Source organism: Megalops cyprinoides, chromosome 6 (assembly GCF_013368585.1).
Source record: "Megalops cyprinoides isolate fMegCyp1 chromosome 6, fMegCyp1.pri, whole genome shotgun sequence".
NCBI classification, from domain to species: Eukaryota; Metazoa; Chordata; class Actinopteri; order Elopiformes; family Megalopidae; genus Megalops; species Megalops cyprinoides.
The window spans coordinates 9484708-9509837 of record NC_050588.1 but is presented as its reverse complement, the minus strand read 5'-3'; the positions used below and the strand labels follow the sequence as shown (position 1 = coordinate 9509837).

The following is a 25130-nucleotide window of genomic DNA, read 5'->3' as shown; positions in this document are numbered from 1 at the left end:
GTAAATACAGGGGCATGACATGGAAGGTAAGCATCTTAAACACAGCAAGCTTGATGGGGTCAGTGGGATTTTGGTGCAGCTCAGAGCATTCTACAGAGCCTGGTCCAGGCGACTGCATGAGGTGACAATTGCACAGGGACAGAGGGGCAGGGTAAGACATACTGGAACCCCTATTATGTATACAGTTTGGGTGGGTGGGTGGCTGGTGGGAGGTGGGGGGCAGGGCTACTTTTCTCCATCAGGGAGGGCCGTGAGGTGGGGTTTGTGGACGGCGCTCCACAGCATCTGCAACAGGCCTCCCTTGGGCACGCTGCCCCCCCTCCCCAGGTGGGACAGCAGCTCCTGCTTGGTGGCGTCCGCCCTGCAGTCGGCGGGGTCGTAGTCCAGCCCGGGGGCGCGGGTGTGGGCCGTGTGCAGCCCCTCCATGGCACTGGACAGCCAGATGAGCCTCTTCAGGCTCTGCATGGCCCGGCCCCTGTCATGCAGGAGCTGGTGCTCTGTCACCGCCCTCCTGCAGAAACGGGGGCGGAGTCAATGACATCGCATCGCAACGCCACCCCAACAGAGGGGTTACATTATGGCCTGGATTCAATCAACGTTTGTCCTCGACTTTCAATAACAAAATAAAAGCATGTGTGGCTATTTTTTGCAACATTTTTTTGCACTGAACCTACACTCACTGTCACTGTGAATAAAAAACACATTTGAAGTATTTAATTGCTCAAAGTTACTAAATCAAAGTTACTGGTGCATTTTGAGTGAGACCAGGCCTAAACGTTATACATTATATTGTAAATGAAATTAATGTATTGCCTAACAATTGTAATGTATCTCCCAAACTTACAACCTCTACCTTTGTGTACCCAAACCACTACTGCACTGAGCCAAACAGAGCCAGCCTGGCTAAACTTCAAAAAGACGCAGATCGTTGTCTAAGACATGAAGAGAGGGAAAGCATAATCAACCGCAACTAGAAGAAGAAAAAAGAGAAACAAAAACGTGTAGCTGGCTATTGGATAAAGACATAGGATTCCTCCTCACGAGACCGAAAACCCAATTACCCACCACAGTAACTGAATGGGACTTCCGAAAGCTAAGACGACTGTCCACCAGGTGGAGCCAAAAAATCGATTACTTTTTTTTTTTTTTTAACAAATGTGTAATAGAGGTATCAGTGATGACTAAATTGATTCTGAGTGGCATATTTACAGTTTCATCTACTTTGCATTCTTACATTCTCATCAGTGGTAAGAATTATCAGTATTATCATAGTACAATTATCATAAGCATTTAGCATATGGACTTCAAATGAGTATTAACTCATTTCTTTTATATATTTTCTCTAGGTAGAAAGTCAAGGTTCTTTACCCATAACATATCCATACTGTGCTAAAGATAATCTTGTTCTTGCCAGAGGTTTCACTGAATCACTTTGGGTAATTTCTTTGATATATTTAACGAAAGTTGATCCTTTGTTACCAACCAGAAAACACATTAATTTAATCAAATTTAAATTCAAACATCCTAATCAAACATCCTAATTCTATGAAAATAATTAATAATACATTGATAATACATTTCATTTGTTTTATTGGTCAAATAAGAAATCAAATAAGAAATTTTCATATTAAAGTAACTGACACCCATTTCATTTCAACTATCAGAACAGACCCGCATAAAATCAGGGGAGATCATAGTGTTTTGTCAGACGTACACTCAGACTACACATTTCTCATCCTGAATTGTGTCATTTCAATCAGTAGTGAAAAATGTCTCACAGTCACATAGCGGAAAACTGAAACATGGTGGACAACTAAAATCTCAGGTACTGAAATGATATGGAGTACTGGAAACTCACACACTGAAATAGGACACAATGTGATTCCATTGTCCTTACACAGTGCATTCTGCCTCAACCCCCAGACTGCTTACCTCTCATTCTCCTGACACTGGGTGAACGCAAATACAACGATGACTATGACAGCCACGGACTGGATGGATTTTTGGGATACAAGCATCATCTGTCGCTGGAAAGACAAAAAATATACCTATAATTCCACATTTTTGTCCAGACCTGTTTTTTTTTCAGTGTACATACATCATATTTCCATTCCTTTCCCACTGTTGTGTAGCGCAAGTAGTATGTATTTCAACTGAATTTCCCCTCTCAAACAGAAGTGTGTGTGAAATAGTAATTGCTGAATTTAATTTCAATAGTGATCATACAAAAATTTAATGCAGCTGTACAAAATCTATCAAACAGTGTAACCGTACGCTAGTAGGGTTTTATGAACATTATAGTAATATCAATCTTGATTTAAGGATGGAATTTCAAATGGAACCCGTCATGACTCCCAAAACTTTATTATGACGAAATATATGCGATGTTAACCTCAGGCCTACACCCGTAAAATTATCAGCAAAATGTTTTGTGAGACGATCATCAGTGTTTTATATGCAACATTTTTCCTGAGGAAAAACAACCTTGCTCCATAGAAAGGAATTTGTTTATAAAATAATGAAAATATTTAAAAGTAAAAAAGTAACTTAAGTAACAGGACAATTAAAACATTATCTTCATGAATCATGAATATCGTTTTGTAATGTTCAGGTAAAATCTGTTCGCTATAGGATTTAGTTGTATTAAATTCGCATTTTAATTTTGTGCAATAGTTTAAAAAACAGTTATATTAACTAGACTTGGAACCATGTGTTGATCCTGTTGAATTAACTGCAGTAAAACAACATAACACTGAAAACTGGATATTTTATTATTGTTAAGGTGAGACTCAAAAGTGCCGGTACACTGTCCCTCTTCTGATAGCACAACACGGACACGATAAATTACAAATAAAAGCAAATCATTTCTTGGCTATGTGTAAAATAATTCGACGTCGCCTGCTGTTCATTTCAGAAACAACCTGTACTTTCAAATAAATATTGCAAGAAAGTGTCATTAAGGTGCAATTTAACCGTTTTACAAGATAATAATCATGCAGCGCAGGCGGGTTTACATTACCTACTAAACTAACACTTCGACAGAATAAAAATGAAAAATGCCCAGAACATAATTCACTAGAGGTTATTACAACATGGTGACACTATGAAAATTCATGTGTGGGTTCATGGTTCATGGCAGGATAAAAAAAAATTAACTCAGCCTAATAATATAATATAACTTGTACATTTCGTTATAATAGAATTAGATAAGGCATAGTTACTCACATTGTATCTGTCGGCGTCAGGTGAGCAGGTCGTCGCGCAATCCCGCTGCTCCCAAGATATTGAACTGAAGTCATAATCGGCGCCTCGCTTTTTATATTGAGACATACAATTGCAGCCAGCATTTCGCATTCATTATGTTACCTCACTCATAGAAAGGTGGGCTAGGCTACATCCCGCAACGTCATTCACGGTTACTTTTTTTAATCAATAAAGGTAGAATTATTTCCACGTCATTCATATGCTAATTACCACGAAGTCAAAAAAGCGTCCAATTCCATTTGAAATGAATATAGGTAATCTTTCATCCCCCTCTTTAAGAATTGTTGGGATTCTTAACGTGTTCTGCCAGAGAAGAGATATGCGTCATTCAAGTAATGTCATTCAAATAATTCTTTCAGTTTGAAGATTTGTCTCTGCAATAGCGCTATTAATTTATTCAGCACAAATCCTTCCAGCCTCCCCTGGTTCTTGTGAAATTATTGGATTTATCTGTAAGCATAAACCTGTGCAAATGTTTCGGAGGATTAACGCCTCTGGCATGATTTATTAGTTTTCTTTTAAGACAGTGAACGCTGAAAGAATGAGGAAAGTGAAACGGGGTGGATGCTATCAATAGATATTTTAAATGGATTAGCTATATACTCCGCTATGTGCAGAAGTATAGGCCTAGGTTATGTCAAGACTTAAAACGTCGATTACGTGAACCCTGGGGAATATTCACAATAAACAGTAACATTTTACAGTTAAGATGTAGGTATAGCAGGCAGGCAGGCACGCTCTCCAAAAAGGAGACAAAACGCTTGCGATGAATCAAGCTGTTTCAGTTTAACCGGTGACTAAATTTAAATGGAAACGGCTGGCATTTTTAAAATACTGTGCTTGGGTCTTGTTAAAATGCTTTTCTCTTGGAGCCGTAAGTCCACTCATACCTCCTCAGCTTCCTAACGATCTCTTCGTTTGAGCAACTCGTTACCCGGGCGCTGTGGAAGGTGTCAGGAGAAATACTGGCCCTGTTCTACCGTTATTTTAGGCCTCTTGACAACACCGCTACAAACAGAATCCCTCGGTTAGGAATGTTGCTACTTATTAAGGTTGTGTGCCAGGCGGAGGAGGAAGAGCCCAAGGACAGCGCTTTGCTCTGACAGACAACTATCATCCAATGATGAGGGATTCCGCCTTGCTATGTCGGCCTCTGGATAGCAACCGTCTATACTCAAAGAAAAAGGTCTATAAAAGAGACCACTTAACACTAGAGGTGTCGTCCTTAGACGTAAAGTTAAGCATTGTAAATTCTTGACATGTTTGATTTGCAAGTCTGTAGTATGTGTTTAGGTAACAACATGTCTTATTTAAGATAAAGAGCAGTGACCTTTAGATATAAGTTATCGTCATTGGCTTTGGTCGAACACAGACCATGATGCATAATCGTGTATTGCATTCCCTATACACTCGTTTCCATGCATCACCATAAATACCTTTCTCTAGTCACTAATCCACAATGGATTGATTTCTGTCTTAAGATGCTTAGAGCCTATTAAAACAGACCTGTCTGTGTTGCAAACTTCCTGTGAAGAAGTTCCACCTTGAATCAAAATATTGTTGTATATGCACTGCCAAATTAAATTCCTTTTGACATGTGACAGCGTGTGGCCATTTGGTTCTTTCTGTTTTATTTTTTTCTGGAGTTGACAAAAGGATGTGAGCATGTTTCACCCCATATGGCTTTTTCCCTCATCATCTGCAAAAACTCAGCAGGTGGTAGGGACGGTCTTGCTGCACATTCTCAAAAAGTATAGTCAGACAGGTAGGACTGAACTCATGCTCATATTTTAGCATTTAACATTAGCTGGCCATCTTAAATGCTGGATTTTACAGTCTGGTTTTGATCAAATCTGTTTGTAGGCTAACCTGAACATTCAGTCAGAAGGAAATCCTGAAAGATGCTCCTTTTCTGAAGTGACAGGAGCTGCTTTGAGAGGATAACGAGGACCAGGTGAAAAGTACTGAAGAAGAACCCCAAAAGGGAGTGGAGGTTCAAGTAGAAGAGACGGAAGGCAGCAAAGAAAGAAGAGGACAGGTAATAAACAAAATGACCTTTGTCAAGGGCAGGCATTACACAGGTGACAAACCTGAGCGTATCTGACCTGTTCTCTTTATCACTATCTATGAAATGCTGCCTTTCCTTTCCATCTTCTGCCCCATTCACCTCTCCTTCCCTGGCTCCACCTATCACCCCTCACTGGCCCATACACCCTCTTTGTCCTTGTTCCCTTCACCCTCTACCTCTGTTTCCTACCACCCTCCCCTTCCCTAGTCCATGCACTCTTTTTCCTCCTGTCCACTACACATTATTGGTATTTAGCAGACACTCTTATCGAGAGTGACTTACATAGGTTACATTTTTTTTTTACGAGTAATCCATTTATACAGCTGGACATTTACTGAGGCAGATCTGGGTTAAGTACCTTATTCCAGCGTTTCCCAACCCTGCTCCTGAAGGCACACCGTCCTGCATATCTTCTATCTATCCCTGCTCTACCTACCTGACTGAACTCATCAGTGGCACTTTTGATTAGCTGAGCACACCTGATTTAGTCAAGCAGGAAGGATACATAGAAGATATGCAGGACAGTGTGCCTCCAGGAGCAGGGTTGGGAAACACAGCCTTATTCAATGGCGCAACAGGAGTGCCCCAGCGGGGAATCAACCCTGCAACCTTTTAGAGTCCTGCTTTTTACCACTGTGCTACACTGCTGCCCACAAAATTTCCCTCTCTTGCTTCTCCTCTCTCTCCACTTCTGTCATCATCCTCCTCTAGACTAGGGTCTCTCAAGAGTGGTATTCATGGCCTTCAGGGGGATGTTGAAACAGAAGGCGTTGGAGGGTGGGCGTTTAAACCAGAAAGTCGCGCTGTGGCATTTAACGCAGATAAAATACCTTTAGCTGAACCAGAAGGAGAAAAACATTTTAATGTTTTTAACATCAAGAAAGTCAATAATGAGGGTAAAAGGTATGAGCTGACGATCAGAGCTGACGGTACCGAATTTCTGAAGTTCTGAATTTGACTACTCACGTTCTTCAGCGAAGCTTCTCGTTCAAAACCGACGAGTACAGCTTTCTATCTTTTAATTTAGTTTGGGGACGAGAGAGCAAATTTAGTCTCTGGCAAATTTTACAATCTTTTTTATTTCCCCAATTTTATCCCCAGAATTGCCAATTGCATCGTACATCTGCCCGTGGCTATGACACACGCTGTCAGTAGGGGGTGCGAGACCTAACGCTCTCCTTCGAGAGACGTGCTGTCTAACGCCACTACCCAGACTGACCAGCAGGGGTCACTATTTAGCTGCGAGACGCCTACCAGTCTGGCCTACTCTCCCCCATATCCCCGGCGGAACGAGCTAGTTTGGTCCGCCGCTATGGGCTGCCAGGCCTCGGTTGATGATGCACCTGGGATTGAACCTGGGTCGTACTTCTCAACGCTTTTAATGTTTTAGAAACTATTAACTGCTTTATTGCTGAATTTGTGTTGTTTTTGCCTGATGGCTTGTATTTTATTTTCTTTTTGGAACATTTTACGACGGTTAATTCCGCCATGTGTAAAATTAAATTGTTAAACAGTCAATTAGTTTGAGTGATCATTACAGATAAACATCATGAAGTGCATGTTAAAATTGAACACGGTCGTTGGAAATAACGCACATCTGTAGGTACAGATAACGTTAACGTCAGTTACCTTTAAAGGCATAGAAGTTAACGTGGCTGCAAAGGCGATAAAAGGCTATATAAGACGTCTCCAATCATATGCTAAATGCTGTGTACTCATGGAAGAATAGCATATGTGCTAATGTTTTTTCAGGTCTATCGCAAATGATCCTAAATTGTAGAATAACTTGCCAGCTAGCTAACAATGTTGGACTAAATGGCAAACAAGCTAGCTAGCTAGCTAAGAAGCAGACACGACCCGTCAATAGCTATTATTGATTAGACCAGTGTTTCTCAACCCTCTCCTGGAGGGCCCCCTGCCCTGCATGTTTTAGATCTCTCCCTGCTCCAACACAGCTGATTCAAATGATCAACTCGTTATGAACTCCTAAAGCTGCTTAATAACAAACTGATCATTTGAATCAGCTGTGTTGGAGCAGGGAGCGATCTAAAACATGCAGGGCAGGGGGTCCTCCAGGAGAGAGTTGAGAAACACTGGATTAGACCATCTCTTGAATTGCATCAACAGCCCGAGCATGCAGCTTCTTGCTCTACATTACGTCTTTAACATGAACATGATATTACCCGTAAGGTGCATTGCTAGCCAGCTAAAAATGGCAGCGTAACAGGCTGCTCCTTTGTTGACTTTCCCCCAAAATAACTAGAGTTACTACATGGGTATCATGGGTTACCAAACTATGGCGTGCTGATACTCTTAGCTACGCCATTCATTTCACCGTTGGAGTAGGGTTGAAACGGAAACGCACATTAGATCGAAAGCTAGCGTGCTACCTAGCCGAGCATTACAGCATTGTTTGAATGTAAAGGTGCAAGTCAATATAACATTTAGTCACTCGAGCTAATATATTGTAGACATGCATCATTCATTTATGACTAGTCATAATTCCAATTCAAGATATCTATAAGACCAGTCATATCTTCAGTTTAATCACTAATTCTGTTGTAACTAGTCATATTGGAGGATCTTTTATCACTGACTTCTATCGAACCCCCAATTAAAGATATTTACAATTAATGAATGCCTAGTTATAATTGCATGATGTTAATATTACAAAGGCCCCAGACGTTTTTGAAGTCACCAACACTGTCAAAGATCTCTGAAATGTTTGGTTTTAGGTAAATAGCAAATGCAATGAGCCCAGTGAGGTCACGGCGCAGAGGGTTAAAAAGCGCGCTCTTCGCGCTAAGAGCGTAGTGGAAAAAAAAAAACTACAGGTTTGAGCAGGAAGTACGTTTGCATGAGGACCGTTTTATTTAGAGAGGATTTCCGGCATATCGCCATTTCGTGCTTCCTTAAGGAGAGAAACACGGTCCGGAGGACAACCGTGAGTGGAGCACGATTTCAGTGTAGTTTACGGTAATGAATTTGATCTAATATTGTGCGATGTATTTTCGTTTAATAAGGATGATTTGTTCAGCGGGTAGTACATTTTTGCGGAATTATCCTTCACCGAAATAGGTCACTGATGTTAGCCATTTCTGCTTCGGGGTATTGTGTGAAAACGGCAGCCATTTTTCAGCCCTGCACTTTAGCTAGCTACGCAGTGTTTGAGGGAATGTGGGACTAAATGTTGGCTGACTTAATTATTGCCATTAAGTAGTGTATGTCCTTTGAGAATTGCGTTTTGTTCATTATAACTAGGGCTTTCGCTGAGCCAGATCGACTCCGGCAATGATATTGCGAAGTGCTAGCTAGGCTTAGCGTGTTGGTACGGCGCTTTCGCCATTTTGCTTGCATCCTTGACGAACAAAGACGATTGGGTAGTAGGCTCCGGGTTGATATTTTACCATTAGTGCCATGGTTGAATGGCTACGTACAATGCTAGGTAAATGGTGTTTAACCACTGCAGCTGCTTTTGCGTTTGCTGATTTCATTGGCATGCAGCCAGGTAGCTACGGCCCATAATTGATAAAGTTTCTGGGATGCTAGCTATCTAGCACTTTAGCCGGCCAGCGATTTTTTTTAACCTCGTGTATGCTACTGTAAGCTAAATAGAAAATGTGTGGGGGGTTTACAACTTGATCCACTGATTTGAGACCAGGTATAAAATGGTTAACGTTACATTGGTTTCGATACATGAGCAACCCAGCCAGCTAGCAGTATTACGAGGTTGTGTGCCAGTTCCCCTTTTAAGTAGTTGATTAGTCGTAGCGACAAGATGGTTTGGCCGCCCTTCGGAACGCTTTGTTTGCAGGATAGCGCCTACCTAGGCCTGGCAATTGTGAATTGTTTTTGGACCAGGAAAGAGGCGAGCCTTAACCCTTAGTCATAGGGTCAATCGGTGTAATTGGTAATATGTTGTTTTTGCTGGCAATGAGGAGTTGGTAGCTAGCTGCGACTTATTTCCGTGTGCTACGCATTTCCTCACCATACACCTGCCTGAAGTCATCCATTCGCATGGCCCTTTGTTGCCGACCAAAATTCCAACCAGATACTGCCAAACATCTGCTTGCTTGTTTATTAAACCATCTGATGGCTGTTCAGATGTGGCTTTGTGTGGGAAAACCTGAAATCATCCGCGCTAGTTAATGCGACATGCCAAATTTGTACGGAATAATGTTTTATTTGTTTTGAATTGTGCATTTCTCTTTGATTTTTCTCTAATGTTGCAATGTTGTGTGATGTGTGGGAAATGTGTAATACATGAAAATCTAAACGGACAAATTCTTCTTTCAGTTTCTCGTTCACGTTTGTGGAGTAACAATTTTTGTTTAGAAAATTGAGGCCTGTTGAAATGGGAGGTAATTACGACTTTATTCCTACCTTGCATGCGTAACCTTGATTTGTTTCAATTGTTGTCCATTGAGCGCATCTACAGTTGCATTACCGGTTTGCAGTAATTTTTTGACTAACTTAAAGTTTAAACCAATCTGTCCACACGGCACTGACTTGGACCTGCTTGAAGTAGCTTTTCCAGTCTGTTCACCTGTGTGAGAGCAGCTTTTTTTTTTTTAAAGGCACTTGTGGCATAAGTCACTTGTTACAGGGGACTTGCATGTTGTGTTTAAAATCATGCCTTTCAGCTAAGTCCTCCACTGTAGTACCTTTTAGAGACATGCTTTAAATTAATCCCCCACCCCCAGCTCTGTAGATGGCTGCTCCTGTGTGCTTTTTCAAATTTACAACCCCGTGGGATTTGGTTCAGGTTCTGAATGTGCCCCCCCTCCCCCCACGTGGCGGCTTTGCTCTCCTCCGCAGATCCAGCCATGCATAGAGACTGTCCTCTCGACTGCAAGGTCTACGTGGGGAACCTGGGGAACAATGGGAACAAGACGGAGCTGGAGCGGGCCTTCGGGTACTACGGCCCCCTGCGCAGCGTCTGGGTGGCCAGGAACCCCCCCGGCTTCGCTTTCGTTGAGTTCGAAGACCCCCGTGACGCGACGGATGCCGTGAGAGAGCTGGACGGAAGGTAAACCCGCCGCCGCCACTCGCCCCCACCCCTGACTCGGGCGCGGTTTTTGAAATGCCAGTCATTTGCGTAACGCCTGCCCAGTTTGAATCAGTCAGTTGGGGTCCTTCAGCTTGGGGTCGAGTGTTAGGCAAAAACGCATCCGCTTTCATGGCTTTGAAATCTGCAGCTGCATTGGCACTCTTGAGATTTGCCCCTGAGGATGAGATCTGTCTGTAGGGCATTACCCCTTCCGCAGACTAACCTATGCAGACTTTCAGCTGCGGTCTGCGCTTGATGTCCATTCTAGTCGACAGGGACATGGAGCTGGTTTGTCAGAAGTTCTCATAGCCACACTTCAGCCAGTTGCTTCTACTGTTCGGCGTCTGAGGCTGAGCTGAACGTAACATGCAAAATAGTTCTACCAGAACTTGGAATTTAAAGTCCTTGCCTATGTCTAGTTTGAGGTCGGTAGGTACTGCCTCATCACTTTTTCAGACCAGGATGCATCGGTTGTTTGAAGAGCAGGTTTCATCTGCTATTGAAGCAAAACAGATCTTTTAACAAAACCAAGAATTTGTGAAGTTAAGATCTATGCATACTCGAGTATATAACACAGATCGATGGTCCAAATTTTGTTATGCATGAGTTCTTGTGACACTGTCAGCTCTTGAAGTAGAGTGACTGGGAAAAAATAGCCACATGTATAGGCATGTAAATGAGTGTGGAAGCGAAAGTCCTAACTTGACAGTTGAATATTCGGTTAAACAAATGGACCACGATTGGTTTCACTCAGCTGCGGATTTGTGACGCACACAGAAATCCGGTTGGCTAAGGAGCGATGTTTGCTCATCAGGCACGGGCAGTTTTTAATGCAAACGGTGCCTTCAGTAATCAAGGATATTTGTGTATGGGATGGGCACACGCCACTCCAGATTGACTGTAAATCCTGGCTTCTGCCAGCTACGTAACCTGTTTGCTATTGTTTTTCAGGACGTTGTGCGGGTGCCGAGTGCGAGTGGAGCTCTCCAACGGCGAGAAGCGCACAAGGAACCGGGGTCCGCCCCCGTCCTGGAGCCGCCGCCCGCGGGACGACTACCGCCGCCGCAGTCCTCCCCCCAGGCGCAGGTAACAGCCCCCTCGCCTCTGTCACTCTTTGACCCCCCCCTCCTTTGTGTGGGGGTTCTCTGCCGATAGCGCCATCTACGTTTTTAAAAGTGCCTTTTTAAAAATGTTGATGCTTGCCTGTACTTGCCCCCCCCCCTCACCCTCAGTTTCCTGTTCCATTTTTTTTTTCCGAGTTGCCTGTCCTGTTGTGTTGAGCTTTTGATTGGACAGTTCCGTATGGCAAATCGGCAGTGAGGTAAACTAGTGTTATGAATATGGTAAATGGAAGGGCATGCAGTTTAAAGAGGGGAAAAAAATGCAATTTCATCTTCATTGTCATTTGTTAGTCATCTAACATTAGTCTGTAGGTTTGATCCAAAAGGGGGGGCTGTTTGAAGATTCTTTTTAGGATGTAGTGAAATAAGATTGGGCTCATTTATGTGCAAAAAATTAGACTAGAGGCTCATTTTGCCAAATGCATGTGGCTGTTGCTTCCTACTAAATCTAATACCATAGATGCAGTAGGAGAGCCCCATTTGCTATTTGATAAAGATATGCAGTCGGGCAAAATGCTGTCTTTCACAGAATTCCAGTGCTACAGTTGGCAGCCAATTATGGCTTTTGTCCCAGAGCCCAGTCCTATTGCTGTGAAGCAGTCTCTTTATATGAAAAAGGGAAAACTTGATGATGCTAGACTGGTTGTAATGCTAGCTTTTGTTTGATTTTCTTTGAAGGTTGCTTATTTTATTTACCATCTATATTAATAAAAATGAACCCCGTTGCAGAGTCACCACCATGCCTCTTCTCACCACCCTCTGAGTCAGTCAACTAGTCCTCTTTCAGCATCATGTGACCACTGACCAGCGTGCCCCAATCAGCTTGGCTGGTGTCGTATCACATGACCCAGGCATGGCCAGTCGTCAGGTTGCACCGCCCATTGGTTCCTGAGCATGCTGTTCTCAGCCTCCTCTCCAACCTTAATCCAATCGGCAGCGGCCTACCTCACATTCCCGACCAATCAGCGTTTTACTTTTCCAAATGTCTACACATCAACCTACAAGCAGCAGCCCTCGGCTAACCAATAAAAGCAGGAAAAATCCACAGCCAGCCCCCATCCGCCAGCCAACTAATCAGCTCGCAACATCTGGCAAATCCTTTTCAGCAAATTCTACCTTCCCGGCCGCCAGTCTGGCTCCCCTTCGTCATTTCTAGCTTGTTGAAAACCAAAAGACTAGTAAGTTTTTCCTGCTTCATACAGTTTACTGCTGATAACAGTTAATAAGTGAAGAGAAAGCTGCTTCATAAGAAGATTCATTTTTATTTGTTAAAAAGCAATCACAGGGTTTGCATTTTCCTTCTGTCCATTGTTTAAAGGTGGTTGGCTCTTCATCCAGGGATTTGGACCCATCACTTTCTAAATTTTGTGCTTTTGTGGAGTTGATGGAATTTTCTCACGTCCCCTGGGCTGGATGTGTTGAGCTGTCACCTTTAAACTCAGTCTAGAGCAGGTTGATTAAGATGGTGTAAGAAGAGTATCTGATCAGTGTTCTTTGTTTCTCCTTTGAAAGATTGGGCCATTGATATGGTTATGTGTGTGCGGTTGTGTAAAGTGTGTAAGCTTGATTGTTCTGCAGTGCCAGTTCCTTTGGTCAGCATTCGGCTTTTCCTTCCAAATCGCTTTAAAGTTAAGAGGTTAAGTGGTGTTGGAGTACTTGGTTTTCTCCCTTCCTTGTTCCAATTGTTTCTTTCCTTGCCATTAAGGTTAACTGTAAACAAGGCCCCCCAGCTGGCCTCTGTTGTTCACTTGTCAATGATCTCCAAATGCATATGAGAAATATTTATCCACCCTCCCTGAGCTCTAGGGGAGATCGGTCACTGAAATGTAAAATTCGCATCCTCGGCCCTAAGGGAAAAATCTGGATTCCCAAATCTCCTTCCTCCCAACCCCTTAGCAGGGGTGCGGTGAGTGTGTGGGACTCTGAGGGTGTTGCGTGTCCTTGCTGAAAGGGAGCAGGAGCAGGGTGTGGGGGGGGGGAGAGGGGGGTCAGAACCAGGGCAGCAGAGGTGTAGCAGTGAGGGCATGATGGGTCAGAAGAGGGCCGCCACTGCGCTCCTGCCACGGCGCGACGCTCACTCTCCTCTCCCCTCCCTCCCTTCCAGATCACCACGCAGGAGGAGCTTCAGCCGCAGCCGGAGCAGGTAACCCCGCCCCCTCCTCTCGGCACACAGCCTGATTGGCTCATGTCTTATTCCCCTGGTTAGAGCCAATCAAAATTACAGATCCTTGTCACAGATCGGCTTGAAGTGAGAGATGTGATCATCTTTCCACGTTAATTGCTTATTGGTTTAACTTGTTTAACAAACATGTTGAAAATGTTGGCCTTGCCTTTGGCCGTGTAGCTAAGAGTCAGTTCAGTGTGACTTTGTTTAATTGAGCGTTCAACAAAGCTAAAATTGATGCTGTAATGGGGAAACATGCAAAAAAGGTCACTTATTTCCTTGTAGTAAATGCACAAATCTAACTTGCCTGACGAACCTATATAGGATACAGTATTCACTATGTACACATTCTGGCAAGTCATGGTTTGAAATTGGTGGCAAGGTTTCAGCTGGTAGATACTATTGTCCAGAGTGCTTCTAGAAACGGTACCAATTAAGCCAACGTGAGGGGTGCCGCTCCTAGCGGCTACCCTGTCAGTATTAAATGAACTGGATGCCATCGTGGTGTATCATAGTCAAGATGTAATTTTATTGTTCTTGTGCAGATCTCTCTCCAGAGATAGGAGGAGGGAAAGATCTCTGTCTCGGGACAGGAACCACAAACCCTCTCGCTCCTTCTCCAGATCACGAAGGTAAGGGCATGTGTGTTGAGTAACAACGGTTGACAGTCTGTTTATTGTTCACAGAGAGCTAAATTGCTCTGAGCCTGAAGTAAAGTGCATTAAGAAAGTAGTAAATTACTGTGATTTGCTAGCAGTCTTCTAGCCTTCTGGTCATTATGTCAGACTCGGGCCGGGGGTACTTGAGGGAGGGTGGGGGTGGCAGAGTGGCACTCAAAGTAGATATGTCTCATTTCTGGCTTTAAACTAAGTCTTGGCATCTCTTTCCAGCCGTTCTAGGTCTAACGAGAGGAAGTAAAAGAGCGAAAGTCATCGTTGATGTCGGAAGGAAAAAAAGATGGTTGTCCCCTAACTAGATTTATGTCATGGACTTTGAGCCCTGGAGTTGTTTCTGTTTTATTTTTTAAGTCTCTTTTAGCGGTTTAGTTCTTGCTTTTTTCTGGTGACATGCAAGGTACCTAATTCCCCCATCATATTTTGTATGTAAGTGGGCGTATGCAGGTGAAATGCTATACAAAGTTACTGTCGAGTTCACATGTAATTGTCCTCCCAGCAGCATTCCATACCCACTTGCACAACCAATTAAAACCTTCTCTTCCAAAGCTGTTGTATGTCTTGTATGTATATATAGAGGACTGAATGTATCTGGTGGTGAAAAGCATGTGGCGTTAAGACGCCGTTTCATCCAACTCACATGCCATTTACAGGATTTTTTTTTTGTTTTTTTTTTTTTTTTTTTGGTGGGGGCCTTAGATGCCCGGGCAAGCTCCAATACCATACTTTGTAATGACTTTGTGCAAAAAGTGTAATCAAGGCAGGTTCTGGGTTGTAATACACACGAGTTTTCATTGTTCTTTAAACATTGCTTAAACATGTCTGCTTGGAAGCGTTTTCATACTGTGTCTTTGTGGCGATGACACCCAAGATGGAGGACTGGAGGGGCTCCCCTGGAGTTTGTAACCGTGAAACATGAGGAAGGCAACCTTGTGGTGTAATGAAGAAATAGACCTGTAACAATCCTTTTTTTGCCGTTTGTACTGTTTGTAATGTTCTCTGAATTAAAGCTGGAAACAGAAGGCTTGCCTGGACTCTTGTGTGGACTTTTGCTTGACTGGATGTCAGTGCTGCAAGGTATGATTAAAAAAAACCTTTTGTTGAACCTCAGTGGGTACTAGAATTGATGGTGCACGGTTGTTTAGCCAACCCTTTGTGGTTCTGACAGCAAAGCATCGAGGAACTCTACACAACATAGAAGAGCACTGCATGTTGCAAGCTTTTCCTTATAGGAAATATTCGCACCTCATTCAGTGCAACAACGTGCCTGTTTTGATGGCTTAGCTTTCTCTGCAGAGTGATTCTCAATTGATGTAAAGCTGGTTGTGACTTTTCTGTGGGTTCAATAGAGAAATTGCACTTCCCCATTTTCTCCACTAGAGGTCACTGTTTACTTGATTTCCTTTTTGTGGAGAATGCAAAGCAAAATGGAGGCACCACAGCAGCACGAGATGTGTGGCTGACCATATTGCAGCCTTGATCTTTAGTGGGCAGAGTTGAATTGACACATCTCTGGTGTACAACAGTAACTTTTAAAATGATTTTCCCCCTCTATGCAACCCTTTTTAGAATGCTAGTTGTATGTAAGCCTTGTCTGAGCGACAATCCCCAAAAGGCCTGCTAATGCAACCATGTTTGCACTAGAAGCCCTACAGGGGAGTGGGCACTCTGAGGATAAGCACCATTTTACCGACATCTGAGCAACTTGCAGGGTGTCTGAGTGGTGAGGTGTAGCATAATGAAAGTTATGCTGCTGTTGGATCATTGTCAGACTGCACTCAAAGCAAATGCCTTGCCAACAGCCGCTCGGGACCCCCTCAGCAGCAATTTTAAATGTCAAAAATGTCTTGTAGGTTATACTGGGCAGTAATTCAGCCAGTTGTTTGCCCATCTTGTGGTAGATATTCACCTGAGTTTGTGGACTTGACTCTCAGTCATAACAGCACAGTTCTCATGACTCAGTCCAGTCTTACGGTTTTTTGTAGCTTGTGGTTCATCATAGCCAGAGACCCGATTACGACATAACAGTGGAAAAAAACCACACTGAAACGTGCCTTGGTTTGTATACACAAATATGAGCCAATCAGTGTCCTGCAAGGCCTCCTGCTTGGTAGATGGTCTTATCCAGAGCAACTTACACAGCTTGCAGTTTTTCACAAGATCCGCTTATGCATTTTTTACGTATCCATTTATGAAGCTGGATATTCACTGAGGTGATTCGTTAAGTACCTGGTCCAAGGGTACCGCAGTAGTGGCCCGCCTGGGAATCACTACCTATGGGTTACAATCCCTGCTTCTTACCAATACACTTTGCTGATGTTCCAATCACATTGATGGTTAGTACCTATGATGAAATCAGATATTTTATCGCTGCTGTTCAGTGCTACTCCAGCATTTCTTACATACCCAATGTTAAAGGTGTCACACAGAACCTAAGGACGAGGACCAGAGTGTTTAATTATGCCTCTGCAATGATGCATTTACAACAGAATGGCGAGCGTTCCACACGAATGAATGCCTATTTAGGAAATCTGGACCGGTGCGGTGTATTTCTGATTGGTTTTGCAGAACCTGATTCCTTTGTGACAAATTCCTGAACAGTGGTCTCAGTGCTCTCAGCTTTATCAGTATTTCTGGAACATTGTCTTCTATTCATTCTCTGTTCCAAAGAGTTGAGGTGTGGTCACCTCCCAAAGAGTTGCAAAGCAGGAAGAAATGGCAGGGCTGGAGGGCTTCTAAGGGATTACAGAATTACATCTCATATCAGCCCCAAACACTAAAGCAATCACATGGTTTAAGGCAGATTTTCTTACCGAACCAAAGAGTGACCAACCCTAGATTTTGGGGGCAAGGGGCCTGGGAGGTTTTTTTTTCTTCCTTGATTGAAATGATTTTACATCTAGAAAACTGCTCAACATTTAGGAGTAGCAATAAGGGCCCTGGACGAAAAAAAAAAAACACCAGCAGAACATTGTGCATGACTGGTGGGGTTGTAACGCGCAACTTGTTGTACGTGCTGCTTTCCATTCTCCATTATTACGTTTAGAGTGCTAGAGTGCAACATCATCCTGGACTCTGCCCCTCAGGGCTCATGGAGTTGAATATTTACCTTGCCTCCGGGAGAAAAGAACACTAAAGGAGTCACGTGGATTACAGCATGGTTTAAGGCAGAGAGGCGCTTACGGTAGATTCCCAGTTTGCACGCTTCGCCCTACAGAGACACTGATCTCTGATCGGTGAACAGCAAGTGCAGCTCAGCATTGGGACGCCAGGGGAGGGGTTTGGATCACATCCCAGAACATTCTATGGCTCTTCAACACTTGGGTCATCCAGTCACTACGTACAGGATATCTCCCTCTCCAGCCTCAGTTATGCTGCTAATTTTTTCAAGTATACTTTCCCACACACCGTCAGTTAGCTATGGCTGTAGCAACAAACGTGTCAATCACCTAAGCAATATGGTACAACGACTGAAAAAAAACTGTATGATATCAGCAAATATAGCAAACAAATGGTTTGCTATGTTGGCTCAAATCTTGTGAAAGAAAAAAAGAGAAACCATTGTAAAAACACAGTACACCAGATGAGGTTTTAGCGAGGTAGGACTGTCCATGTGCTAGCTAGCCTATGAAGAATAATGCACCAGTCATATTGGTGCTGAACTGTACAAGTTGAAATTATTTCAGTAAACAGGCTGGGAGGAAGCTTTTGGTAAGCCTGGATTGCATTTAACATAGGTGCAACTGCAGTGCTACCACACTGGCAGTCATGTGGTCATGACTCACTAGGGAAGTTGTGACAGAGTGTCTCTAGGCGTCTCATTTCAGTGTGAACAGACCACGTCACGCACTTACGAGATATGAGCACGGCCGGGGAGCCAACAGTCCACACTACTACTGGTGGAGACAAGGCAAACAAAAGCCATTCTCCCCCCCCCCCCCCCCCCGTCTTAAAGCACTGAATTATATTCTTTGTAAGTCACAGAGGAGGGAATGTGATTTTATTGATTGATTTGGTGGACACTTTAAAAGTAGAGCTAGGGACAAGGCTAGGATAGCAGAATGAGTTAAATGAATAAAATCGTATCATCGTAACATGTGTACTGCTCAAGACACACTGTGAATCAATGTTACTGCTACCTAGCTACCATTCCTACCTACCTAAGAGGATATTGTTTTCAATCTCGTTTCAGAATAAAATGAGTTATTGTTTTAAATATTTCTCTCAGTTTATGCCCTGCGTTTATAGATGGCCATTAAACCTGATATAGCACCCATGCTGTGGACAGTAATGTTGTATTTCTACCAAAACTGATTTCAGCATGCCGTGCCCCAAAGTTAATAAAATGTATAAATCTAACATTAAGTCAGTACATATGCATTTGAAATTGGCCATAAGATTACTGATTACACTAGAAAAAGAACACTTGAAGCATACAAAACCCCAAAGTTTCACACACATAAAAATCAGACGTTCTCTACATTTTAGTGTATACAGATTTGTAGAACTTGCACTACTGCTCAAAGTATTGGAATGAGGCCAATGTACTACTAGCAGTGTAGGCCACATCACCTCACACAGACTGAAAAGGCACCATCCCAAGCAAATTCTGTCCTCACTTATTTCATGTAACTTGGCCTTGTGGTGCCTGATTTCACCATAGTATGAGCGTGTGCTCTTTCAGTGTCATAAAGGGCCAATGGAAAGCAAGTGTGATTCTGCGTGACTGATGAAGTGCCTTCCCAGCCATACCTATCCTCTCCACTCTGACCTGTTCTGAACCACATATGAATCCAATCATGTCTGAAGTAAAAGCAGTGTTCTGTTTCTAACCAGCAAACATTCCTTTCATGCTCTACCAGTGACTGAAGGAGCTGAAACCTATACTGTACTACTGCACCAGATACCTGTCCTAATATTGTAATCATTTCATGCTTTTCATTATATTATTTTACAATGTAAGTTGCTGTGCTCACTTGCAAGCAGCTGACAAGGTGGTACGTGTACTGGAGACTGTTGCTCGTAAATCATTAGACTGTAGTTTATTCTAATGATTCAACAGTCGGTTCTCCCTGAGCATTGTCAGCATTTTGATACTCAGCTATTGCACAAATTGTTGGTAACACCACAGTTTCAAAATGCACTGAAATGAGACACCACAGGATAAAGTTAGAGGAAGAATTGAGGAAATATGAGGTAAGCATTCAACTGGAAGAGTGCCTTTCCAGTTGTGTGTGAGGTAATGTGGCCTGCATTGTCAGGATGTAATTTTGACATCAATACTTTGAGTGGCAGACCTACTTCTGCAATTGCATATGTATTTTATGCTGAATTTCTTTGGAAGTGACACCATAACCATGTGTGTCTTAATGCTTTATTAAAATCTAAACAAGGTATCATTACAAACTGAATTACCTGGGGGGACACTAGGCTACTCACAATGAAATTACACAACTGAAGAACTGTGTCCCAATTCCACCTTTTGTATTGAACTTATTCCTCCTACTCAAGTTTAGTACATTACAAATTAAGTAACCTGAATATGAGTCACATGCTAAACAATTACATAATGCAGTCCAACCTTAGGGTGGTGACTGTCAAAGTTCCCTCACAAATTCCCTCCATTTTTCTGAGATCTGTTTGGTGGACAAACTATTTGTGTTGTCTGTACCACTGTTATGTAACCAAGGGAGTGAGTGGAGTGGGAGACGTTAACCCTTTCTTGGATTAATCACTGACAGCCCCTGATCACTCCCAGTTTAACCTATTAATTAGCCCTGATGCCCGCCTTGCTTTTTGTATGATACATACTAACAATCAAATGAAATGAATGAAATGTAAATGAACTTTACAAAAAAGGGATTGTTTGTTATTTGAAAGAAACTTTAAAACTGTCTATATTGTGGAGAGTGGGAAAGTACAGATAAATAAAGAGAAGTACAGGCTCTTAAAATCAGAGAAGAGAACAGGCCTTTGTCATTTAATGTTTGTTGTTGTCAGACAGTAAGTGACACAGGTGTGTGAGTATATTTTATCTCTGCATAGAATTGTCATCTGTAAAAAAAATTTCAGAGCCCTAAAGGGTTAAAGCCATCTTTCCCACTGTGGAACAGTCCCGCTTGGCATTTCGCCACGCAAACCTTAACCCTTCCCCTCCCAACTTAACTAAAGGGCAGTTACAAAATAGTTCTTTTCTCACATTATCACAAAACTTGGTGTATTCAGTTTCTTAATGTAGATTTTCCTTCTCTCTAAACTAACCTTACGGTCCCACTTGCCTTTGACAGAAAACAGGAGCATTCTCTCAGTAATGGCCCACAAACATATACCTTGTCTGAAATAATTCTTTGAAACAAATATTGGTAAGTATATGAATATTGAAGGGAATAACTATGTTATCTCTGTGATGGGTAACAGACAGAGGATTCCAATAATGTATTCTGTTGCAATGTATTCTACTTCTGAGGTATTCGCTTTATTCATTTAATTTTTTAATTTAGGGTACAAAGTGATTATAAAGATGTACCATGTCTGTAAACATTTTATTTTTTCTTAGTGGTGACTTGGCATACACGGAGATATTTTCCAAGAACATCTGAAAAAAAAAAAAAACATATATTTCAAAGTTTCACAAAGCCTTAACCTGAAGACAGGATGTACTCGTTCATCTCTATAATATATGACGGGAGAGACAGAAGCCAAAAAAGCATTATTCACAAGAACAGAGCAGGGCATAAACTAAGTGCTCCCTTAATCAAGCCTGGAATGCGTCTCTAGCCTCTGTTCCCCCCCCCCTCTGAACAGCCACACAATGTTCCACACATTGAACCCCACCTTCCCAAGTCACCAGCTCCCCTGGCCCGTCCAATTGCGTGGGAGCGTTCCCACCCCTTCTCCGTGCGGCTCCCACTAACACAGTCGTGTTCCACGTGAAGCGGCACTCCGGGAGGCTGGAGAGACTCAAAACTGCGCGCGCTTTTTTCGGCGCATTGCTCAACTCTCCGTGACGTCACGCAGGCATGACTCAGGGTCTCCGGGGCAACGCGACCTTCGGGGCGGCGAAGTTACAGAAATCCACTCAGAAACTCGCCGCCACTTCCACACGCTGTTATGCAACCTTCCAGAAGTTGCTTAACTCCCGCCGGCTGACCTTCCCGAAGGTCCTGTCCCACTCCCACCTTCACCAGCCAGTTCACTTTTACAGCCAAAGCTGCTTCTGCTTCTTTTTCGTATTCATCATGTTGACTGGAGAGCGTACAATAGCAATACAATACTGACAGGAGTTGCACAGTTTAGCTTCATTTACACTTAGCATGACTCAGCCATTACCAGAGCCTTAAAAAAGAAACATTTTTAACCAAATCCACCCCCAAGTGATCTTATCACATCCACAACTCACCACGACTCAAATTTCAAAATACATCCTGCTCATGTCGTGTATCTGACTGTCAGTGACGTTTCCTTTTCATTTTAATCACAGCTGAGACTGCTGTATTACGAGATTTCACAAAAGATAAAGATATTAATTTTTGTGAATAGATATGTGATAGTCCATCCACGGGACCTTTCCCCATTGTGATATTTTGGCTGATGGCTGCATCTCTCACAGTCCCCCACAGCCGGGCAATAATAAAAATCGAATCTCTGATCCCTCATAAACACATTCACCCTTTCCAGGAAAGTGAGTCAAGGTATAACATGGTATAACACACTGTTTTTTTTTCTTTTAAATAAATGCTATTTTTACTATGGTGACTGATCACACTCAGCCTACTATCAGCTGAGGTGGTGAAATGGAATGCCCTTATCACCATTTTTCTCACTGTGACTCCACCCTCTCTCCATGCCTCTTTGTGCACTTTAAGATCCCCCTAATCCTAGAAAAACACAGCTAAGACAGTGCTAAGACACCATGAAATCACATGGTTAATTCACAGTGCATAAGACATTGGTCTATGTATCTCGGAGTCCCTTCCACACCAAAGGGAATTAATTGGTTGACATCAGTGTCTGGCTTCAAGTTGCTTTTCTGCTATAGTGGTGGCCAATCAAAGTTATTTGGCCCTCCCAACACAGAAACAATGGTCTGTTGCTCTTTGTTTTCAGAGAAGGTTGCTGACTGTCTCCAGCTCTCAGCTCTCTGGTGTTCATCATTACAGTTTGAAACACAAGCCTGTCCTCTGATGCCCTGGCTTTGCTTGTAAGAGAAGCACTGCACCGTGTTGGGCTTGGGGCGGGGGGGATGGGGGGTGTTGCAGAGTGGTGAGCTTAATATAGTACAGGAAGAGGGGGAAGAACAGTAAAAGGAATGAAAAGAAAAACATGCTCATAGCCACGCCACTTCTGTTCCTCTGAAATCTCGTATTGATGGTGTTCTGCTCTTCCCTTTGCCTCTCTCTGCTACATTGCCTCTCTCCCATAATTAAAGAGGACCGTACCGGTTGCATAAATAGTGAGCGGAGGTCAATTTTTATGCGCAGTGCAGCCGAGTTCAAAACTGTTTAAAGGCAGACAGAAACTCCACTGAATTCTTAGTGGAGCTTTCCACAGACCTGATCAAAGCATTGATTAGCCAAACAACTAATATTAAGGAATGCATGGATTAACGGAACTAGCTTGCTGTTCCAACAGATTACCCATCATAGCCACAAACAACTCAGTCATGTCTACTAACCAAACATAGCTGTAGTCTGCGCAACAGGTGATTTTGAAAAATTTATATCTTGGTTTGTTCAAATAAGAAACACCAACTTCCTGACTTCATTCTGGACTCAAACAAGGCGTACACAGACATACACAACTATCGCTTTGTTTCTGATAACATGTGAAGTACATGTTTTCTCTTTTTCTCTTTCTGATTGAAGTACTCACGACCTTCAGGTGTTGCTGAGACTTTTGCCTCTTTCCTTTACACATCTGACATGTTCTATCCAAAGTTCTTGCCAAGCACAACAGCAATGCATTTCCCTTGCAGTCCCCACATTGGTCGCCCTAAAGACTGCCAAGAACCTCAGTAACAAGTGAGAACAAGTGACCCAAACTATAGTTGGCCTCTATTCCTGCACCAACCAATCCATCCATGATGACCAGTTAGTCATCGCTGGGTAACCTCTTTACCTCAATCCCTGTTTCCTTGCTGTGCTTTGGATTGCACCACGCACCTGTAATGGTGGAGCGTCTGCTGCAGGTTTCCAACTGCAGCCACCACCATATGCTAAGCACACCAAGAGATAAGATTAGCTAGCTAAGCTAAAGACCAAGGTTTGCTGCTAATTAAATAATCGTATTCTTGTTCTGGCAGTTGGGGGTGATGTCCCCTTCTGCAACAGAAGTTAATTTGCTCACTAGCTGCTGAACTCCCCTACAGACCCTGTATTTCACTGCTTTGGCCTCAAACATACCTCAGAGCATTACTTTCTACCGAAGCCCTCGCTCCCTCCTGCTGTCATGCCCCCTCATTTTGACCTCTGGTCCCTCAGTACTTAAACGAGCAAACAACATCCACCACGGCTCATAACCCTAAAGGCTGCTGATTCAATTCCCAAAAGGGCCACTGCTGCTATATCTTTGTGCAAAGTATTTAACCTGAACTGCCTCAATAAACACTCAGCTGTACCAATGGATAACATGAAAAAATGCAAGCTATGCAAGTTACTCTGGATAAGAGCCTCTGCTAAGCAAACATAGCATAATGTAATATAATGGGTACCTTTAAATTGCCTTTGAGGCTGTATGATTAAACTGTTGCACTTAAAAATGTAATAATGCTCATTCAGCACTTTGCTCTGCCACCCACTGATTGCTTGGGATTTTATCGGTTGAACAGTTACATTATTGAATGAATTGTGTAATGTGTCAGTAAAGTAGTCATAGACACAGGATGCTGTATTTGGTGGGTGCCAGGTGGTCAGTACGCACAATCCTATCACACTCCTAGTGGAATTCTTTATTTGCAAATAAAAACAGAACATTTCTAACAGAGATACCAATGACACATCCTCACCAAGACCATCTGATACCTGTGCTTGTGTGCAATATACAGAACTCCACTAGGAGTGCAACAGAGGTATGCAGGCTTTGATTTTATATGTATATATATTCATGAAAGATGCTGCTTATTCTTATTTGTGAATAGATTTATCTCTCATACCTTTGCAATGAGAGATAGGCTGCACACATACAGTTAAAAAGATACTGGCTAAGTGGTAAACATGCAATAAATGACAACGCAGCTGCAGGCTCTTTTACTCCAAGTAGCAAAACGTAAAGTTTCAACAGTTTCTTCCTTCACCAACATATGTACTGTTCAGTTTTTATTCCTTGCTAAAGAATATAATTGTAGGAGTGTGATGCTCCTTATTTCTTGTTTATTACTTTTACCTTTGTACACCACCGTGTGTTTATGCTCTGTTTCCCTGGACAAGCGCATCTTTAAAAAGACATACACTAATATTATAATTATATAGTTATTTTATTATATGAGTATCATCTTCACATTTCCCGCCTTCTGATGTTGCCATTACCTCGACAGAATGGAGACACAAGCAGTGTAACCAACTGTTGCAAATTTAATACAACACAAACCGCAACTGTGAGAATTTTCATTTAATTGGGAATTCAGACAAAAGGAGTTAGATGCTTGGCAAAAGGAACAAAACTGGCATTCACGATTGATCGGAAGCGATGTTCACGGTCCTATTAACTTTGTGCATAATGTAACAAAGGCATCAGTGCCTGATGAGAAACACTAATCATTAATCAGCCATCAGTCCAGTAACAGGACAGGATC

At 42.7% G+C, this 25130-nt stretch overlaps 2 protein-coding genes across 3 annotated transcripts; one reads left to right on the top strand and one right to left on the bottom strand.

The window, feature by feature from the left end:
- Nucleotides 1-211: 211 nt before the first annotated feature.
- pth4 (parathyroid hormone 4) lies at nucleotides 212-3295 on the bottom strand. Its single transcript, XM_036530331.1, has 3 exons — nucleotides 3226-3295; nucleotides 1933-2027; nucleotides 212-511 (listed from the first exon to the last, which is right to left on the bottom strand). The coding sequence occupies exons 2-3, from the start codon at nucleotides 2019-2021 to the stop codon at nucleotides 226-228; spliced, it is 375 nt and encodes a 124-aa protein (XP_036386224.1). The 5' UTR covers nucleotides 2022-2027; nucleotides 3226-3295; the 3' UTR covers nucleotides 212-225.
- A 4929-nt stretch (nucleotides 3296-8224) lies between these two features.
- Nucleotides 8225-15016, top strand: srsf3b (serine and arginine rich splicing factor 3b). Of its 2 annotated transcripts, XM_036531252.1 has the most exons (7): nucleotides 8225-8308; nucleotides 9629-9693; nucleotides 10151-10361; nucleotides 11334-11468; nucleotides 13608-13646; nucleotides 14213-14299; nucleotides 14558-15016. In XM_036531252.1, the coding sequence occupies exons 2-7, from the start codon at nucleotides 9687-9689 to the stop codon at nucleotides 14583-14585; spliced, it is 507 nt and encodes a 168-aa protein (XP_036387145.1). In that variant the 5' UTR covers nucleotides 8225-8308; nucleotides 9629-9686; the 3' UTR covers nucleotides 14586-15016. The 2 variants fall into 2 exon arrangements, with proteins under 2 accessions (XP_036387145.1, XP_036387146.1); XM_036531253.1 differs by lacking the exon at nucleotides 9629-9693.
- The last annotated feature ends 10114 nt before the right edge of the window (nucleotides 15017-25130 follow it).

Bases quoted from the DNA above. Each gene is read 5' to 3' on its own strand.
- pth4 (XM_036530331.1), bottom strand. From the start codon at position 2,021: ATGATGCTTGTATCCCAAAAATCCATCCAGTCCGTGGCTGTCATAGTC. The intron at 512-1,932 runs GTAAGCAGTCTG...CCGTTTCTGCAG, and splicing joins CAGTGTCAGGAGAATGAGAG to GAGGGCGGTGACAGAGCACC.
- srsf3b (XM_036531252.1), top strand. The intron at 11,469-13,607 runs GTAACAGCCCCC...CCTCCCTTCCAG, and splicing joins AGTCCTCCCCCCAGGCGCAG to ATCACCACGCAGGAGGAGCT. The intron at 14,300-14,557 runs GTAAGGGCATGT...ATCTCTTTCCAG, and splicing joins TCCTTCTCCAGATCACGAAG to CCGTTCTAGGTCTAACGAGA.